The sequence below is a fragment of the Meriones unguiculatus genome, chromosome 8 (genome assembly GCF_030254825.1).
Source record: "Meriones unguiculatus strain TT.TT164.6M chromosome 8, Bangor_MerUng_6.1, whole genome shotgun sequence".
Classification (NCBI taxonomy): Eukaryota; Metazoa; Chordata; class Mammalia; order Rodentia; family Muridae; genus Meriones; species Meriones unguiculatus.
The window spans coordinates 1,290,503-1,309,570 of NC_083356.1; the positions used below are offsets into that span (position 1 = coordinate 1,290,503).

At 61.2% G+C, this 19,068-nt stretch overlaps 1 protein-coding gene and 1 long non-coding RNA gene across 4 annotated transcripts in view; one reads left to right on the plus strand and one right to left on the minus strand.

The window, feature by feature from the left end:
• Window positions 1-151: 151 nt before the first annotated feature.
• On the plus strand, window positions 152-18,909 carry Rarg (retinoic acid receptor gamma). The gene is given in 11 exon segments (XM_021643514.2): window positions 152-408; window positions 1,077-1,137; window positions 4,315-4,640; window positions 13,758-13,819; window positions 13,821-13,907; window positions 14,597-14,738; window positions 15,221-15,381; window positions 15,519-15,695; window positions 15,861-16,065; window positions 16,350-16,508; window positions 18,472-18,909. Coding segments are annotated over 9 exon segments (1,377 nt in total). The 5' UTR covers window positions 152-408; window positions 1,077-1,137; window positions 4,315-4,456; the 3' UTR covers window positions 18,672-18,909.
• Window positions 14,163-19,068, minus strand: part of LOC132655727 (uncharacterized) — a 6,167-nt gene continuing 1,261 nt past the window's right edge. Inside the window, exons 1-2 of one of the 3 annotated variants that reach the window (XR_009593515.1) lie at window positions 17,586-18,472; window positions 14,163-17,204 (exon numbers count right to left, since the gene is read on the minus strand). This is a non-coding gene — a long non-coding RNA (uncharacterized LOC132655727). Of the gene's footprint in view, window positions 18,473-19,068 lie in introns of those variants that run through there. The other 2 variants (XR_009593514.1, XR_009593513.1) reach the window with 2 other exon arrangements.

Here is a 19,068-nt window from a genome sequence, read left to right on the forward strand (position 1 = left end):
CCCGCCCAGTCCTCCCCCCATCCACCCCCACCCCCAGCCCCAGGGCACCGAGGAGGGAGCCGGGCAGGGGCAGGCGGCAGGGGAGGGAGGAGCGAGGGCGGGAGGGGGAGGAGGGAGCCGGGCAGGGAGGGAGGGGGGGTAGGGAGGGAGAAAAAGAAAGAAAATATTTTCCGTGTCCCCGCCTGCGGAGTCAGTGTGCGGTTTGGGAGAAAATGTGTCGGATATTTTGGGGCGGTCACGTGGGCGGGCGGGCTCCGAGAGGCCCCGGGATTGTCCCAGCCTAGAGCCGTGCCCCCTGGAGCCCCCCGTTACGGCGAGTCCCTAACAGCGCGGCGCTCCATCCCCGAGACCGCCCGACGCCGGGACCTCGGGGCTCGGCGGCCTTCCTTCCCCCGCCCTCCCCTCCAGGTGAGTCAGGCGGGGAAGCCGGCTCGCCCGCCCGCCCTCCCGCCCTCCGGGCCGCGGACGCCGGGGTCCCCCGCCGAAGGGAGCAGCGGGCGGGGGCGTCGGGAGCCCCCGGGGCCTTTCCCTCCGCGGGTGGGTGGCCAGGCTGCTGGCCGGGCTCGCGAGGGGGCTTCCTGCCCCAGCTTGGGGTCAGTCGTGACCTGGGAGGGGAAAGGGACGATTTTAGACAGCCGGCTGTCTATCTGCCCTTGATTTTCGTGAGTATTGGGGACGAGCATTTAGGAACGTCTTGGGCAAGGGAAGCTATGGTCCTTTCCACAGAATGTCAGAGAAGACGGGCTTCCCTCCTGTGGGAAAGGCTGGCATTCTTCCGCGCACGCCCCGGGGTTCTGAAGGGTGGGTCCGATGGTCCAAGTACCCTTTCTTTCACTTCAGAGGGTCCATGTACCATTTCAGTGGAATGGCAGGGCTCTGCAGAGGACCGAGGAAGGGTCTAATAAGTGGTCCTGGCTGTCTGGGCCAGGGGTTGGGGGTGTGAGCTGCGGGCTCTGGGCTCCTCTGGAGGGGGCGCTTTTGGAACATGCTCGGGGAAGCCCCAGTGGAGCAAAGGTGGAGTTGGAGCAGTGGGACAGGGGCAGGGGTGCCACTGACAGAGTGTCTCTTGTTCTCAGCGGTTTCCCCGGGTCCTCTCACCTCAGCCTGGCCCAGCATGTAGGAGGAAACCTCTACAGGGTAAGAACATGCTTGGTTGGTGGTCACCGGGACGGGGCTGCAGGGATGTCTGAGGAGGGGACACCAGGACAAAACGCTCAGATAATTCCCTCTGGTGGGGTCGGCCTTGGGCAGTTGAGGCTTCCGCCTTATGGCCACTCCAAACACTGGGTTGGGGTTGAGGGCCACAGCCATTGTCAGTAAGGAGAAGACTTGGCGGGGGTTAAGAGTGCGTGTGTGTGTGTGTGTGTGTGTGTGTTTAGGGTGCTGGGAGATTGGGTATCCCAAACACAGGGGCACGCACGCACACACACACACACACACACACACACACACACACACACAGTGGCTCAGAGCTGGTAGACAGCACAGGCCACGCCTCCTGCAACCCCGGCACACCCCCACCTCTGGCTCGGAAAGCCACCTAACTGGCACCTCCAGTTCCCCCCTCTGCCCCACCCTGCCCGTGCCCTCTGATGCCCACACACATTCCACTGGCATTGCCTGCCTGCCTCCTGGGTACTGCCCCTCCCTGGGGCCAGTGGGGTAGAGGGAGGGCACCTGAGGATGAGAGGTGGGGAATCAAGGGTCCAGACTCCCCCAGCCACAGAGGCAGGGAAGCCAGGCCCGTTGCTGCCTCCCGGAGAGCAGGCTGGGGGGCACAGGCTGGGGCGAGGATGCCTGGGTTCTCCGCCCATTCTGGAGATGGGGTCATGGAAAAAGGTGGTCGTGTTTATACAGAGGGGAGGGGGGCGGCGGTGGAGAGCGACTGACAAGAGCAGCTTTGTTCCGGGCTCTGGAGCGGGCAGGGCAGCAGGGAGACGCCCCCCTCCATCCGGCAGCCCCTTCACCCATGCCCCCCCAACTCCACCTCATCTGTAAGAGAAGCAGCTTTGTAAAAACCCTCTCCCCAAGTCTGTTGCCCGCCTTCTAGGCCCCGGCATCTGAGGCGGCATCTTGGGGAAAGGGGCTCACTGGCTGTCTTACGCAGGTCCCACAAAGTCCGGGGCAATGGAGGCCCTCCCTGATGACTTGCTTTTGCTCTGCACTACCTTCAGTTTCTCCTTCTCTTCTACCTGGCACTGAAGCCAGCCCTCCCCTCCTCCCCAGACACAGCCCAGACTTAGGACAGAGGAATCTTTGCTGCCCTCTTCCCGTCCTAGGCAGAGGAAGAAGAGCTGGGAGAGTTGGCTGGTCATTTTTTTGCTCCCAGCTTCCTTGGTAAGGACCAGGAGGCTGAGCATCCCTCCCTGGTACCTCCTGCTGAAGTCCTGCCCTGTCCTAGAGCTCTAGTTCCCATCTCTAGGTAAGATGCCTAGACAAGCATGGCTGGAACAGAGACGCTATTCCCAGTCTAAGCAGAGTCTGTGAACAACTGGGTGCCGGAGGAGGGGGGTGGTGCCCTACCAGCTCATCACTCTTGGCACTGGAGGGGTTAATCCACTTGGAATGTAGCCCAGCCTGTTGGGCTGTGGCCTAGGGGCTTTAGCGGCCTGGACTCCTGGCTCCATTTGGGTTTAACTTGGGATGAAGGTCTCATGGACTAGGGAAGGAAAGGGAGAAGGATACTGGGGGACACTGGGGTTAATGACTGGAGGGTCTAGGGCCTATCAGTGGTACCTAGTGCAGAAGGGAGGCTCCTTTACAGCTTTATTCTTAACAGTTTGGAGGTTGAGAGAGATGAGAGAAAGAGGGGGAAAGAGCAGAGGTACAGAGAAAAGTAAAAGACAAGACTAGAAACACTTTCTAATGGAACGAGATGCAGACATGCCTGGGCCTACCTGTGGGAAGCCCATCTGTGGATGCTCTATGCGTTTTCTTTTCTTGTGGTCCTCTGCCCAGCTTCATTCATTCTGTTATGGAGCTGAGCTGCCCTCCCAGCCCACTAACCCGGTGGTTCTGGAGATTCTGAGAGAGGGCCTTTCTCATCCCCACAGCGATATGGCGTGCGGGCCCCCCATTTCCCTCTCCTCTCTCTCAGGCTTCCTTGCTCCTTTCCTGGGTTCAGATTCAAAATTTCGGGGGTCAGAGAAAGCTACATTTGAGGGAGGAAAGAATGTAGGGAGAGTTTTTTAGGCATGAGAGAGAGAGAGAGAGAGAGAAGAGGAGGAGGAGCAATGTGAACTGAGGACAAGGAGGGGATTATCATAGTAGGGTCCACCACCATCTCTGATCAAGAAGAACGCACTAGAGAGCACAGGGAGAGCAGGCTGACTGTGGGTGGCTGGTGACAGAGACAGTCAGGAGGGGAACAGAAGGAGTACCGGGGAAGACAGAATGGAGTGATAATGAAGAGGCACACAGGAAGTGTATGAGGCATTGACGTAGCATTTAACGTGTGCCTACGTTATCCCAGAGACTCTGTCCATGACGAATTATTGAATCCTTGAAACAGCAGTACCCACAGGTGAGGCACAGACAGACTGGCTGAGTCCTCCCAAGTCCCACAGCCAGCAAGTGGGAATGTCAGTTCAGGGAGTCTGCACGTGACCGCTGCACCGTGCTCCCCAAGGCTGCACAGGACTCAGAAGTCACAGCGGAAATATTCCCTGGTTGCTGCCAGCGAGTTTGCATTTATTATTTATTTATTTATTGTTTATTTGTATTTGTTTGTTTTGAGGGCTACTGTGTAGCCCTGGCTGGCCACAGACCCCTGGGAGATCTGCCTGCCTCTGCCTCATCATTGCTGGGTGGAAGGTTAGGGCTAGAGGCATGCATTAGTCATTATGCTCCGCTTGATTTTTCCGCTGGTGCCAGGCATCGAACCCAGGACCTTGCGTGTGCTAAGCAAGTGACCCACCACTGAGCTGTAAACCCCCAAGCCCCAGCTCCAGTGTTCCAGTCTTGCATGGCTCCACCCTTTAGAGCTGGTGCCTTTAGGCCCGTCACTCAATCTCAGTACCCTCCTCTGCAAAATGGGAGTCACCATTTCCCTCACAGGACTGATGCTGAATCGCCAGGCTAGCCCAGGTGTGAGGCCTTTCCTCAGGGAGCTCTCCACCCGATGTTCTCAGACCCTCACTCACCCTACGACCTCCGTTCACCCTTCCCTAGAATCGGTACAACTCTCCGCCCTGCCCACTTTGGGAAACTGCAGGCCCCGGCCGGGTGCTGACGGACCAGCTGCAGGGAGGTCACAGCTGAGAGGTCACAGAGCCATTGCTGTCTCACCTTTCTTTTCCCTTCATTTCTTCCTAGGACCCTTGGAGACGCAGCGGGCAGGCCAGTCGGGGTGGGCACGGAGCCTCCCAGGCCGGGGCAGTGGGCATGGGCGGGGGCTGCGGCTGAAGACCACCCCCGCCCACTGCAGGTTCCACGGGATTCGCACTCGGCAGCTGCCATGGCCACCAACAAGGAGCGCCTCTTTGCGGCTGGTGCCCTGGGGCCTGGATCCGGCTACCCGGGAGCGGGCTTTCCGTTTGCCTTCCCCGGGGCGCTCAGAGGGTCACCTCCGTTTGAGATGCTGAACCCTAGCTTCCGGGGCCTGGGCCAGCCTGACCTCCCCAAGGAGATGGCTTCTCTGTGTGAGTCTCGGGGTCTGGGGAACCAGGGCAAGTGGGTAGGGGGTGATGTAGAACTTGGACATCCTTGTTGAAAGGCGGGCAGGGCACGGGACTTTGGCCTACCTATCAGGACGACGGTGAGTATAGGAGGGGGTGGAGTCAGGTGTGTTGAGAGGGTACGGTCTCAAAGCACTGGGCCTACAACCGCCTCCTGGGTCCCCCAGCCTCGAACCAGGGAAAAAAAGCCAGCTGAGCGTGGGAGCCATGCACATCCTCAGCCCTGACCTTCGACCCTAGCACTGACTCTTTAGCCTGGTAGCGCACACCAGCAGAGGCAAAGACCTCTGAGTTCGAGACCAGCCTGTTTTGCACAGAGAAACCCTGTGATGCTCAGCAAAAGAGAAGGAGGCCTTTGCCGGTGGGGTGGGGTGGGGTGGGGGTGCCTGGGCTGGGCGGGAAAGAGCATGCTTGTGTGGAGGTGTGTGTCTGCCTCCCGTGTTCACGTGTGTAGCCCACGGAGACTGCGCATTGCGGGACTCCTTGTGTGCAGCAGGCAGTGGGAAGAATCTGTAGGTGCTGCTGTCTGCATGTGGCATGCAGGGTGTCTGGATCCCCTCCTCCTCATGCCTGTCCTTGATGCGTGGGCCAGGCGGGCCAGGCGGCGGGGATAAGCCTCCTCTCCCACGAATGTATTCCGTGCGGGGAGTGTCACAGCTTAGTCTCTCGGGACTTGCTTTTCCCGAGTTCCGTGGGAGATAACTGATGGAGCTGGAGTGAAAAGGAGAGACAGACGGTGGTGTGGTGGTGTAGGGAGGCAGAGACCCGGCTGGAACCCAGCGCGAGTCTCCCCGTTGCTCCTGGGTTCTAGACACATGGAGATGGAGGTCAGGGTTCAAAGTGAGGCCAAGGCAGGGAAGCATCAGGCTGGAGAAAGCGTCAGGCTGGAGCTCCATCCTCAAGGCTGCCCCGAAGGATGGGAACTTCAAGGAGAAACCCAAGAGAGGAGCCAGAGGGAGGGAAGCAATCGTGCAGGGTGCGGCAGGCTAGCGCGGAGGGACAGGATAGCGTGGAGGGACAGGCCCAGGCAAGGAGGTAGCAGGTGAGGCCGGGAGGAGAGGAAGGTCTGGGTCCAGACAGTGCTCCCGGGTGGGGCTTCCGGCCCCTAGTGGTAGGGCAGAAGGGAGTCCTGGAGCTTAGGGACCCGCTCGGGGGCAGAGGAGCAGAGCAGAGCACAAGAGGGCACCTCATCTTCTCATCTCTGATCTGCTGTCCCTTTGGGCTGTGACCGTCTAGTCATAAACGGGCCTTTGAAGGCACACCTCGAGTCCCCGTGTCTCTGTACATTCTCTCACTCCTCTCTTTCTCATGTGGGATAAGAAAGGATGCTTAAGAAAGGGCCTGGAGCGTCCCCCTGGGGGCTGGTTTTTGGTTCTCACGGAGGCCCTGACACCTTGGGGAAAGCCTTGTTGAGGAGGGAGTCTCCCCCACTCTTGGGGCTCTCCTGGGGCCTCAGTGGGTGAGGCAGGCGTCTTGGAACCCCGTTGTGGAGGAGGGGAGAGGTGTGTGGAGGGCATGAGCCGCTGAGCTTGGCAAGCATAGACCTGCAAGCATGAGGAACAGAGGAGTGTGTGCATGCGCGCCCGTGTGTGCGCGCGGGTGCGCACACGCCTGTGCGTGGAAGGCCAGGTCTCCGGGTCCCGAGAACACGGGTGTGGAGTGTGTTTGCTTTGCAAGACTACAGGGAAGGGTGAAGGGCAGCACCAGGGAAGCGATCCTGAGGTCTCGAAGAAGACCCGGCCCAGTCTGTCCCCCAGATATTGTGCTGGTACCTGCCGTGGCCGTGGGGCCAGGGCCTGTGGGGCAGGCAGCCCAAGTGCCACCATGCTGAGCGCCTTGGAGACCCTGAAGGCAGGCTGGCCCAAAGCAGCCACACAGGTGCAGAGCCAGCGAGGGGGCGCTGGGAGAGAAGGGCGAGGAAAGCGAACTATGGCAGTTAAGGGTGGCAAGCAGGCGGCGGGAGGCTCCAGGAAAAACCCCAGCGGCTGCTTCTTGCCCTCCCCTCCCAGTCTCTCCTCCTCCGGCTCCAGCTCCAGCTCCAGGCCGACACAAACGGGGCTTTGATTGCAACAGGAAACCTCTCTGGCGGGGGGAGCGGAGCTTGCCGCCGCCGCTGGGGCCCAGGCGGCAGCCCCCCCTCCGCTGGCCCCCTACCCTGTCCCAGCCCCCATCCTGCCAAGAGCTCCTCACATCCTTGCTTTGGGCCTACCCTCTTTCACACCTCCCTCTGCTACCCCCTCCCTCTCTTCGGAAGACCCCTCCCAGTGCTCCTCAGGTGGGACCCGTCCTTCGGGCTTACACTCCTGGGCGGGGCCTCCTGTTTGAAATACCCCTTCGGTTTTTAGTGTGGGGCTTTGGAAGGAAAAAGGAGAGTTCTTAAGCGAGGACCCTCAAACCTCATCTAGAGGTGGCAAGACTCGGAGAGAGACCATGTAGCTATTCTGCTCCCCCAACCTAGTTGCGGCCAAACTCTTTGCCAGGGGCTGATAGAGCTCAGAGGGCGACGGGATTGGCAGCTTGAGTGCTATAGGCCTCTGGGGGGGGAGGGGCACATTCTTTGCCCCTGGGACCATAGCTTCGCTAGGATCTAGCTGGGAAGGGGGTGCACCCTGGTGGTGGGGAGCGTAGGGAAGGGGGTGAGCCAAGCACCAGCACCCCCCTCATGCCCCCACCAAGACTGTCGGGAAACATCTGGTTCCCATGAAATGCTAGAAGGCTAATGGGCCTAATTGCTGCAATAAGGGTGGGGGGCTTTCGGGGAAAGAGGGGCACTAGATTCCCCCCACTTTGCTTTCCAGCCAAGGCTGTGTGTGTCTCAAACAGGGCCTGGGGTTGGCGTGAGGGGTTAGCCTGATAGCCTCTGGTAGTCCCAAGGCCCCAGTCCCTGAAGTGCTCTCGAAACACACAGATGGGGTGATGAGGACGGGGTGAAGAAAAGGGGGGCTTTTGAGAACCCATGGCTTCCTGGAGCCCTCCCCCACGCTGTGCCCTCCTCCCAACCCCCTCCCTGTGGCCTGGCCACTTCTGGTTCTAATTACCAACCAGGCAGGCCTGACTTAATTGGGACCTTTCAGATTTTGGAGGGGGAAGGGGAACTTGCAAGCCCGGAGTTGACTAGTCGAGGCCTTTTCTCCCTGTTTTTTGGGGTCACTCCTCATTTTTTCCTGCTGGCTCTATTCCAGTTCAAGCAACTTAGTCCTCTTTTTCTGCTTTTTGTTTGTTTGTTTGGGGGTGTGCGGTTGGACTCAGGAAAGGAGTGTTAGGGTTGGGTCATGGAGGGAAAGTTCACGCTAGGCTGGAAAGCTCCTGGCTTCCTCTCGGTCCCTGCGGCAAGCTACCGGTGTGCCCGTCCAGAGCAGCCCACCACCGCCATCCGCCTTGTAGGCCCTCCTCCCCAGCCCTGCCCCCCACCCCACCCCGAGTCCCTGGCAGCCTCGCGCTCCCCTCCCCCGCCCCCGCCTTCTCTGCCCACTCTGGCACCCCTTCCTGCTTATTCTTCCAGCAGGCGCCCCACTCTCTCAGCACCCCAGTGCGACCCCGACTCGGTACAGCAGATTCTTAGAAAAGTGCGCCCCGCCCTGGCTCAGCCGCAGCCGCCGGGCGGGGGAAGGGGCCGAGCGCCGCTCCCGCTCCCGGGCGCTCCCCGTGTGCGCGGCGCTGACAGAGCCGGCTGGGCCGGGCGGGCGGCCGGGCGGGGCGCGGGGGAGGGGGCGGTTTCCGGGAGTCGCCGCCGCTGGCGGGGTCCCAGGGCCAGGGTCCCCGATTCGACGCGGCCCGGCGAGGGCAAGCTTCTGACGTGGCCACCCCCTCCCCGTCCTCCCGGCCGGGGCGCGCGGGGGCCCGGGGGTGGCCCAGCTATTTCCTATGGTGGGGTGTAAGTGGCCCGAGCGGTGAACGACCGCGGGGCAGTTAGGCGAGGGGGCAGTTGTCGTGGGGGCTCGGTGTCGCCTGGGTCGCACTTTGGGGCCGCGGGGCAGGGTTGGCGCTCTAGGTGAAGTCAGGTCTGGGAGAAGGCGAGGAGGGAGGCAGCCAGGCACGCCGGGAGTGTCAGCCGCGGGGTCGAGCTTTGGGGACTTGGAGGGAGGCGGCCCGGCCCTGGGCTGGCTGAGGAGGGCTAGCCGGAGCTAGGAGGGGTGGCTGCGCTGGAGGGGGCGGGCGGCGGGTGGGGGACTCCGCCGCGGAGCTGGCGACGGCCTGGGCGGGGTGGGGCGGGGCCGGGTCAGGAGGAGGTGAGCGCGCCCGGCCGCCCGCCCCGAGGGGGGTTCCCGGAGAGTTCACCGCGGGAGCGCGCTCCGGCCTCGGACCTGGGGCGGGGAGAACGGGAAGGAAGGAGCGGGGGCGCGCGCCGGGCCGCAGGAATGCGGCGAGCAGCTCCAGCGCGCGCCCGAGGGGGAGGAGGAGCCGGGCCTGGGAATGCGGGGTGCAGCCAGCAGCTCCGGGCGCGCGCCCGAGGGGGAGGAGGAGCCGGGCCTGGGAATGGGGGGGGCGGGGTGGAGGTAAGGCAGGTCCTCGGCTCCCGAGCGGCGCTGCGCGGGCACCTCCAGGCTCCCCCTGCCCGGCCTGTGCTGACTTGCGTGCCGAAGGAGGGGCCGAAGGGAGGGGGAGGACTGTGAAAGGAAATGCGTAGGTCGGTTCCTCCACTCCTTCCCCAAATCCCGAGCTGGGCACGCGCCTAAGAGCAGATGCGTGCAAAGCCTCCGGGCTGCGGGGAGCCTGAGAGCGAGCCTTTTCCTCAGCCAGGTGTCCGCGCAGAGGCTGGCACCTTCGAGTCTCCGTGCGTGTCGCGATGCCTGTGCGCTGTCGCCCAGCTGCAGACTCGCGGTGCGTGCGCCGCTGTAAGCCTCAGCCAGCGCGTGCGCCGCGCAGCGTGGACACGCCTGTGGACGTGTGTGCGCTCCACTCCCAGCGCCGCTCGTCCCGGTGCCCGGCCCCTTCGCTCGCCAGGCCCCGCCCCCGCCCCTCCGGGCTCCGCTTTTACAAAAGGTCTCCACAGCGCTGGCTGCCGGGCACCCGGAGTGAGCCAGGCGGAGGCAGAAGCTGCAGCCTCGCCTTCGCGCCCCGCCCAGCCCCTTCCCTTGCCGGGGATCCCCCTCCTCCCCGCCCACCCTCACCCCCCATGCGTCTCCGCGCCCTATGCTAGCCCTCCCCCTCCCCCCTCCAGGAGCGGGGCGCCGCGGGGGGAGGAGGGGGAACGGGCTGCGGGTCCTCGGCGTTCTGGCACCCAGCTTCTCCCCGAGCCGGGCCGCGATGTATGATTGCATGGAGTCGTTCGCCCCGGGCCCGCGGCGCCTGTACGGGGCGGCCGGGCCCGGGGCCGGCCTGCTGCGCAGAGCCGCCGGCAGCTCCTGCTTCGCCGGACTGGAGTCTTTTGCCTGGGCGCAACCTGCCAGTCTACAGTGTAGGTATCCGCGCTCGGGGATCGGGTCTCGGGTGCGCGGGAGGCTGGTGCTCGCCGATTCCGAGTTCACAGTTTGGAACCGGGGTGCAGGAGGGTACCTGGCCCCTTCTGTGCGAGGTCCTGGCCCTTTAAACCCGAGGGCCTCGGAGTCCATCTCCTTTGCGTGTGTGCCGTGGTGTTTGGAGCGCGTGTGGGGTTGATGGTGGGTGTTTAGCTCGGGCTTTGGTGGATGCCACTCCAGAGTGCCGGGGGAGCGAGGCCGACGGATGTTGCCAGGGTCCGAAAGTTGATATTCTCGGAGGGACATGACACCCAGCACTTGAGTGGCGTTCGTGGAGTCCATGCGGGAAGTTGGGAGCGTGTGATGCCCGGCTCCTGAAGACCTTTGCCTAGGAGATGTGGGTATGCAGCGGGGCTCTCTTGCCGCTGTCGCCCTCCCCTCGGTTGGCAGATGTGCGTGGCCCGGTGTGGGGATGTTTGTGGCGAGGCTGGGAGGGCGTGTGCCTTGCGTGGCTGCGGGGGCGGCTTTGGAGAGTGCTGTGTTCTGGAGCGCATCCTGTGCTCCGCTTGTTGGGTGCAGGGGGTGTGCGCCGAGGACTGAGAGCGCCGCGTTCCGGGTCCATGCTCACCAACACGAACTGCAAAGCTGGAGCGGGGCTGTGTTCGGCGGGCTTGACAGTTGAGGTTTTCCTATGGCTCCAGCACAACTTCAGCAGGAAGCGAAGGGTGTAGAGCCAAGTGTGTGTGTGGGGGGGGGTTGGGAGTGACAGCCTGTAGGGGACGACAACCTTCGTAAGACCCCCGAATATCCGTCTTCCCCCTCTCTGTAACGGGAGATGCCAGGCATGGGGCGGTAATAAAAAGCTGGGGACTGAGCGGCAGTAAAAATAAAGTCCAGATGAGAAGCGGCTTTGAAGCCCCAGCGCTGGCGGGGGTGGGCAGGGAAGGGGTGGCTCGGAAGGGGCTGGGAGAGGAGCCTGGAACACCCGGCAGGCTGACCGGGGCTTGGCGCTACGCTGGCCGCCGGGTTCGGGTGGCTGCAGACCTCGGCTTAGGGGCAAGCCGGGAAGGGGCGGGCAGCGGGCGGGGTGCTGGCGCTGGGGGAGTGCGCACGCCGGGTCACTGAGCCCCGCCAACGCGCCTAGCTCCTTGGCACCCGGCTGCGCTGTTTACAAGTTCAGAGTTTTTTTTTTCTTTTTTTATTTTTTTTTTCCAGGGCAGAGCTGCTCAGATTTAACGACTGGGAGAGTGGAAGAGGGAGGTAGCAGACAGGAGGCAGTACCGTGGGGATGGTGGGATAGGAATCGGAGCCTGCTGTTTAAAGGGTGAAGAAAGCATGGACCTAACACGTTGCATTAAGTTTCTGTGAAGTCTTAACCTTACCGTGCCCAGTATAGTGGGGAATTGTGGGCACATTGGCCTTTGAGGTAGAAATATCTTGGGGGCGGGGATGTTGGCCACAGGGGTCCTGGGTAGGGACCATATCCTTATTTAGACCCCTGGAGACCCTTTGGGCTTGGTAGCTCAACGTTTTTGCATTTCAATTTGTGCCAGCAAGTTTGGCCAGTAATGGGCGCACAGAACAGCGGGCTCTGCCACACTCGGAGAGTGGGTTACAGGGGAGCTGGGTGCTGTCTTAGGGGCACAGGATGGAGTGTCCTGGTGTTGTGCTGACTGGTGTCAGCGGGAGAGCTGTAGCTTGTGAGTGTGTAGCCCGATGACGGGTGTTGGGAGTCAGTGTGAGCGGGGCCTGAGCCTGTGAGGTCCTCCCCGGCCCAGGAGCCCACGGGAAGTCCGCCTGCTTTTGTGTCTGTGTGACGTTGGCCTACAAAAGTGTGTGTCTTCAAGGAGATGTGTGCAAGATTGTGAGTTGGGCAGCCCAAGCCCTGGGCCTCGCAGCTGGGAGCGTTTACAGCCGGTTATAAAGAGTTTGTTTGAAGCTCCGCTCAGCCTGGCCAGGAATTTCCTCAATTTCAGCAATTTGGGCTTTAAAAGGGGAAAACGCCAGAGCCCACCCCCCCTCAGCGGGGGCCCTGAGGATCAGCTTCCCAGAGCAGGGGCTCAGCTTAGGGCTGAAGGGGGCATCGCCGTGTGTCCCAGAAGACCCTGTCAGCACTTCAGTGCCCTCCACCCACAGCGACCTTAGAGCCATCGGATTGCACTTTAGGATGCACGGGGCGGGGACGTGCCAGGCGGGTGCCGAGAATGAGGGACAGTGCCACTGAGGTGGCAAAGGCTGCCCAAAGGCAGGCTCTCTGGGGCCTGCCGTCCTGTAATTGGCTGGTGCTGTCCCATGCCAGCCTGACCGCACCCAGGCCTTGCGCAAGAGAGGAAATGAGGAAACGGGGCAGCGCAGTTTGGGAGAGAGTACCACCCCACGCACAGGCCTGTGGGCAAGGCGCATGCCCTGGGGACCCCAGGACGGCCTGAAAGTGAGGGCCTGAAAGGCATTCCAATCCTTCCCACGCCTCCCAGCACCTAGCACTCCGGCAACCCCACCCCCAGCCTTGAATAAACTGGAGGCACCCTCCTGCCCCCACTCCTTTCAGAGGGGAACCGACTCCAGCAGGATTCTTATGCTAATGAGCTGTGGGGGTGGGGGGTGGCCAGGGCTTCCCTCTTTGTGAGCTGGTCTGGAACCCCGGGAGGGCCCGCTCCCCTCACTGCCTTGGGTGGGCTGCCCAGGGTGGGAGGAAGGACACTGAGGGTCCTCAGGCTTTCTTCCAGTCACCTCCAAATGTGGCGACAGGTCCTGCGGGCCGGACAGTTGTCAAATGTCCTGAGCCTCCGAGGATGGACCCCGCAGTCACACAGCCTGTGGTACTCCGCAGTCTCCTATAGAAAGTGTGGGCTCCCCGGCTTGGCCAGGACCCCTTGGGAACCACAATTGCTGTTTCTGAAGCAATGAAATCAGAAGACTGAAGACTGGCTCAGAAAGGGTCTGGGGTAGCTCCCATCCCCCCTCAGCTCTGTTTACCCAAAGTCACCTGACTCTGCTACCCCCAAACTGCTCCTCCACCTAAGGATCTGAGCAAATACCTGTCTCCCTCAAGCTTTCACCAGAGGCTGCTCAGCTCTGCTCAGAGCTCAGAGCCTTGCCTGCCCTGTCCGAGCTGCTCAGCCCGCCGCTAATGCTCCCCTTGCTGACTTGGAGTGTTTTCAGGAGTGAATGAATGAAATCATTCAGCCAGGTGCTGGCTGTAGGCCTGTAACTGCCCTATTTGCCACCATATTGTGCCCTCCCCACCCCCATTGCTCCCAGAGACTGAGGGCGTGGAACCCCGGGTTATCCCAGGGACAGGAAGTTAGCCCTAGCCCTTCCACGGAGGCCATTTGTAACTCCCCTGGAATTGGAGTAACTCCCCTGGAACTGGAGTTACAAATGGTTGTCAATCTCCATGTGGGAGCTGGGAATTGAACCCCGGGTCCTCTAGGAGAGCAGCCAGTGCTCTTCCACCGAGCCATCTCTCCAAGTCCCCTATGACTGGGAAACAGAAGCGGAAGTTAACTTCTAGGTTGGTCTTGGTCTGGAGTTTGCAGAACTGAGCGGTGACATACAGGAGTTGGCCAGGTGGGGTGGCAGGGGCCTGGAATCTCGACCAGCTGCAATGGTCAGCAGCCGTCAGCAGCAGGTCTGAAGAAAGGGGTGCTCCTGCTGACCTTCTCTACTGCTTTTCCCCCAGCGGTGGAGACCCAGAGCACCAGCTCGGAGGAAATGGTGCCCAGCTCTCCCTCACCCCCGCCACCCCCCTCGGGTCTATAAGCCATGCTTTGTATGCAATGACAAGTCTTCCGGCTACCACTATGGGGTCAGCTCCTGTGAAGGCTGCAAGGTGTGTGCATGGTGGGAGGAGGGCATGGGGCTTGGTCACCAGGGAGATGAGAGGGGAACACAGAGCTGGGAATATAGCCTAGTCCGTAGAATGTTGCTTGGCACCGGCCTCGAACATCGGCCTCGAGGTGCTGGTGGCATGTCTGTGATCTAGACACAGCAGCAGAGGCAGGCGGCTCTCTACAGAGCTAGTTCCAGGATGGCCAGGGCTACACAAAGAAACCCTGTCTCAAAAAACCGAAAATAGAGCCAGGCATGGTGGTGCACATGTCTTTAATCTCAGCGCTTGGGAGGCAGAGGCAGGAGGATCTCTGTGAGTTCGAGGCCAGCCTGGGCTACAGAGTGAGTCCGGGACAGCCAGGGATACACGGGGAAACCCTGTCTTAAAAAACTAACTAACTAAAGACCAAAGATAGTGATCGATAGATAGACAGACAGATGGACAGATGGATAAAAAGCATTTTAAAGACGAGGGAACCAGGTGCTGTCCTCACACGAGTTTTGCCCGTGCCGCACGCACAAGGGACAGCTTGGGTGAGGTGCTGGGGATGTAGCTCAGCTGTTGGGTGCAGAAGCCCTGGTTCTCTCACTCTCTCCTTCACACTCGCACCCTAGACAAACAAACAGCAGGCTGGGTCAGGGCCGGGCCACTGTGTTGTTTAGGAAACACTCTCCTGCGCCCCCACCCAGGGCTTCTTCAGACGCAGCATCCAGAAGAACATGGTGTACACGTGTCACCGCGACAAGAACTGCATCATCAACAAGGTGACCCGGAACCGCTGCCAGTACTGCCGGCTGCAGAAGTGTTTCCAAGTGGGCATGTCCAAGGAAGGTGGGTGCTCGCCCTCCCGCCCTGCCGGCCAAGGCCTCTGCCAGCCTCCCCGCTCTGAAACCTGGCATTGGGGCCCCTCTTCTGTTTGGTGGGCAGAGAGCGGGGCTGGTCTTTCACGGGACAGATCGTGAGATGGTGCTGAGATGGCCCCTCCTTTCTGCCCCCCCCACCATTGTGCTGCCAAGGCTATAAGTGGATATCCTGCCTGCATATCCTGCCCCCAGCTCCTGCAGGGCAACCGGAAGGGCAGGATGGAGCCGCTTTGGCCTGGGGAGAGAGCAGGCTGTAGGCCCTGGGTGGGGCCGGGGCAGAGCAGCCTGGAAATAGGAACTTACGTAGCAGAGAGGGAAACTAAGGCACTAATTAGGGCTCCGGGGAATAAATCTATATTCTCAGTGAGAAGTGAACGCACTGAGCTAGGCTGAGGGAGAGTCAGAGAGATGCTGAGAGTGTTGATCCTTCCCTTTGCCTCCAACCACAAGCTGTAAGGAATGACCGGAACAAGAAGAAGAAAGAGGTAAAGGAGGAGAGCTCACCTGACAGCTATGAGCTGAGTCCACAGTTGGAAGAGCTCATCACCAAGGTCAGCAAAGCCCACCAGGAGACGTTCCCCTCGCTCTGCCAGCTGGGCAAGTACACCACGGTGAGGAGTGGGCAGCGCCCGGCTGAGGGAGGGCCCTGCGTGCCTCGGGTCAGGCATGGCTGGGGTCGGCTGCAGCGGGGGCGCTCCCGTTGGGGGCGGGGGTCCTTTACACTTCCGACCCCCCTTCCTCCCCGCAGAACTCCAGTGCAGATCACCGGGTGCAGCTGGACCTGGGGCTGTGGGACAAGTTCAGCGAGCTGGCCACCAAGTGCATCATCAAAATCGTGGAGTTCGCCAAGCGCTTGCCTGGTTTCACAGGACTCAGCATCGCCGACCAGATCACTCTGCTCAAGGCTGCCTGCCTGGACATCCTAGTGAGTGAGGCCTGGGGGTTGCGGGCCAAGCCTTTGCGTCCTGGTTGGCCCGGCCTGCCCTTTCCGTCGCAGAGCTCCGCCGCGCTGCCTTACTCCTCGGTTTTACTTAGGAGGCCTTGCTCAGAGGCAGCGCTAACCACCGTCCTTCCCCGTGCCCACGTCCAGATGCTGCGGATCTGCACGAGGTACACCCCGGAGCAGGACACCATGACGTTCTCGGACGGGCTGACCCTGAACCGTACCCAGATGCACAACGCCGGCTTTGGGCCCCTCACAGACCTCGTCTTTGCCTTTGCTGGGCAGCTCCTGCCCCTGGAGATGGATGACACGGAGACCGGGCTGCTCAGCGCCATCTGCCTCATCTGCGGAGGTGCGGGGGCGCCCCCTGGCGTCTTCGCGGGCTCCCTCTCCCGCCACGCCCCAGCCGGTCGGGGGGAGGCCTGGGGATCTCTTCGGGGAACTGTTGCCGCCCACCCACCTTACCGACTTCCCAGATCGTGGGTAGGCTCTCCGGCTCGCCGAGCTAGGGGAAGAGGAAGGAGGCGGAGGGTAGGGCACGCGCAAGCCTGGCTGCGGCCTTCCTTAAGGGGCGCGCCCTGGGGGCCGTGTGCCAGTAGCGAGGGCTCTGAGGCCGCCGCCGCTGTGTCTGTGTAGACCGCATGGACCTGGAGGAGCCCGAGAAGGTGGACAGGCTGCAGGAGCCGCTGCTGGAGGCGCTGAGGCTGTACGCGCGGCGCCGGAGGCCCAGCCAGCCCTACATGTTCCCGCGGATGCTCATGAAGATCACCGACCTGCGCGGTATCAGCACGAAGGGTCAGTCCTGCGCGCGCTCCCGGCTCTCAGGCCCGGCAGAGCGCGGCGGAGAGCCCCGCCCTCCGTGGCGCCCCAGCCTGGTACACCCCACTGCGGAGACTTCCAGATTTGGGACAACATCGTTTCTATTTTGGTTTGGCTGCTGCTGTGTGTTGGTGCCTGCGTGTGCGTGTGGCTGAGGCTGGGGCTCAGGCCTCGTGGATACGAGGCAGATGCTCCGTGCCGAGAGATGTCTCAGCCCTCCTTGACTTTTTATGTCTTATTTTTGTTTGGCAACTGGGTGGGGTAAGCCGATTCCTACTCGGAAGTGTAAGGACTGCGTGTTCCACACGTGTTCCAGACAGTGCGCGTAGAGCTGGGCGGAGCCACGCGTGCTGAGCGGTTCATGCGTGTCGTTTCGGCGGTAGGGAGACTGAGGCAGCAGGATTGCTTTGGGTTCGTGAATTCAAGGCTAGCCTGGACGTTTCGGTCGTCCCAGTTCCTGTAGCGTCAGGAGTGTTTGAGGAGCACTCCCTGTTGGAGAAGCTGACAGGCGCTGGCGGGTGGAGCCTGGCTGCCGTGGCGCGCAGTGGCCAGCAGCTGCGTGCAGTGTGGTCTTCAGGAACCATTTACAGCTTAGGCGGCGCGCACGTCTTTAACGTCAGCCCCTGAGAGGCAGAGGCAGGCGGGTCTCAGTGAGTTCCAGGACAGCCAAGGCTACAGAGAGAGAGAGAGAAGGAAGAAAGAGAAAACCAACGTGTGTGTGTGTGTGTGTGTGTGTGTGTGTGTGTGCATATATATGTCTATATGGCGTTTATTTATTTGTTTATGGGTGTTCTGGTCGGGGTATGGTGTAGAGGTCAAGGGATAACTACAAAATTAGCTCTGTCCCACAGTGTAGGTCGTGGGCACCAAAGACTGGTTATCAAGCCTGGTGGCAAATGCCTTTGCCCACTGAGCTATCTTACTGGCCCTAAAAATTCTCTGTTTACTGTGTGTGAGCGCGTGTGCACGCTCTCGTGCATAGTTGACATGTGCTCTAGCCTGTGTGTGTGGAGGTCAGGAGACAGCTTTGTAGACTCGATTCTTTCCTTTCACCTTTCCGTGGGCTCTTGGATCACATTCAGGTTGTGAGGCTCACACACTATCCACTGAGCTGGCTGCCGTCTCACAAGCTCACAGTGCAGTTGTGAAAAGATGCTGGGCACGGTGGCACGCAGAGGCAGAGGCAGGAGGGTCTCTGTGGGTTCGAGACCAACCTGGTCTACAGAGTGAGCCATAGCCGGGGCTACACAGAGAAACCCTGTCTGAAAAACCAAAAAGAAAGAAAGAATGAAAAGTCACAATGCAGGCTGGAGATAAGAGCACTGGCTTCTCTTCCAGAGGTCCCGAGTTCAATTCCCAGCGCCCATATGACAGCTCCCAACTGTCTATGGCTATAGTCCCATGGGGCCCGGTACCCTCTTCTGGTGTGCACACAGACACACACACAAGACACCGCTACACACATGAATTTAAAAAGAGAAGACACCCTGAAAGTTGAGCATGGTGGCACATGCTTGCAATCCTGGCACACAGGAGGCAGAGGCAGGAGGATTGCTACAAGTTCAAGGCCAGCCAGAGCAATATAGCAAGACTCTGTCTGAAAAAAGAAAAGAAAGGGAAAAGAGCAGGAGTTGGGTGCAGTGGCCTGTACCCCTGATGCCAAAGATGGCTGCGGGCTTGGCTTGGTGCAGTTAGTTCCAAGGTAGCCTGGGCCCCTGCCTCTGAGGAACGGACCAAAGCAGAGAAGGCCTGAAAGGTTCAGCGGGCTAGTAAAGTTCTGGGCTGGTGGGGTCGTCTAGAGCCTCGGGTGGAGGGGGCACCCAGAAGTGGCTGTATGGGTGGGAAGTCCTCCTGGCCGGCCAGCCGGCTCCGGAAGGTCTGGGTGCGGGCTCTCCCCAGGTGCTTCTGCCCTTGCAATCCTCTTCCCTTCTCCCTGTAGGCGCAGAGAGGGCTATAACCCTGAAGATGGAGATCCCGGGCCCCATGCCCCCCCTGATCCGAGAGATGCTGGAGAACCCAGAAATGTTTGAGGACGACTCCTCGAAGCCCGGCCCCCAGCCCAAGGCTTCCAGTGAGGATGAAGCCCCAAGGAACCAGGGCAAAGGGGGCGAAAGCCCCCCGCCTGACCAGGGCCCCTGACCTACCCCACTGTGGGGTTGGGCTCCCGGCAGCAGACTGACCATTTCCCAGCCACCCCTAGTGGCTGAGAGAGGACCTGCCCTGCCCGCTCCCCACCCTTCCGATGAGCTCGTGGTTTTGCCAAAGTTTGTAGGGGTGCCTGTGTTCAGCCCGGTCCTGTTCTAACGGCTCCCCCTACAGTCCGGGGGCTGCCCCGCACCTGCCCGGAGAGCCTGGGAAGGCCCAAGCTTGGGTCCAGACTCAAATCTCAGCACTGCCTTTCAGACTCCGGCCACAGGCTCCCCAGGCAGGAGGACGCCCAGCCTTCCCACAGCCCCTTCCTCTGCCAGGTGCTTGGGCCTCCGGGAGCAAACAGGAACACTAGAGACCAAAAGGGGGCCGCCAGGGGGGCTGAGCC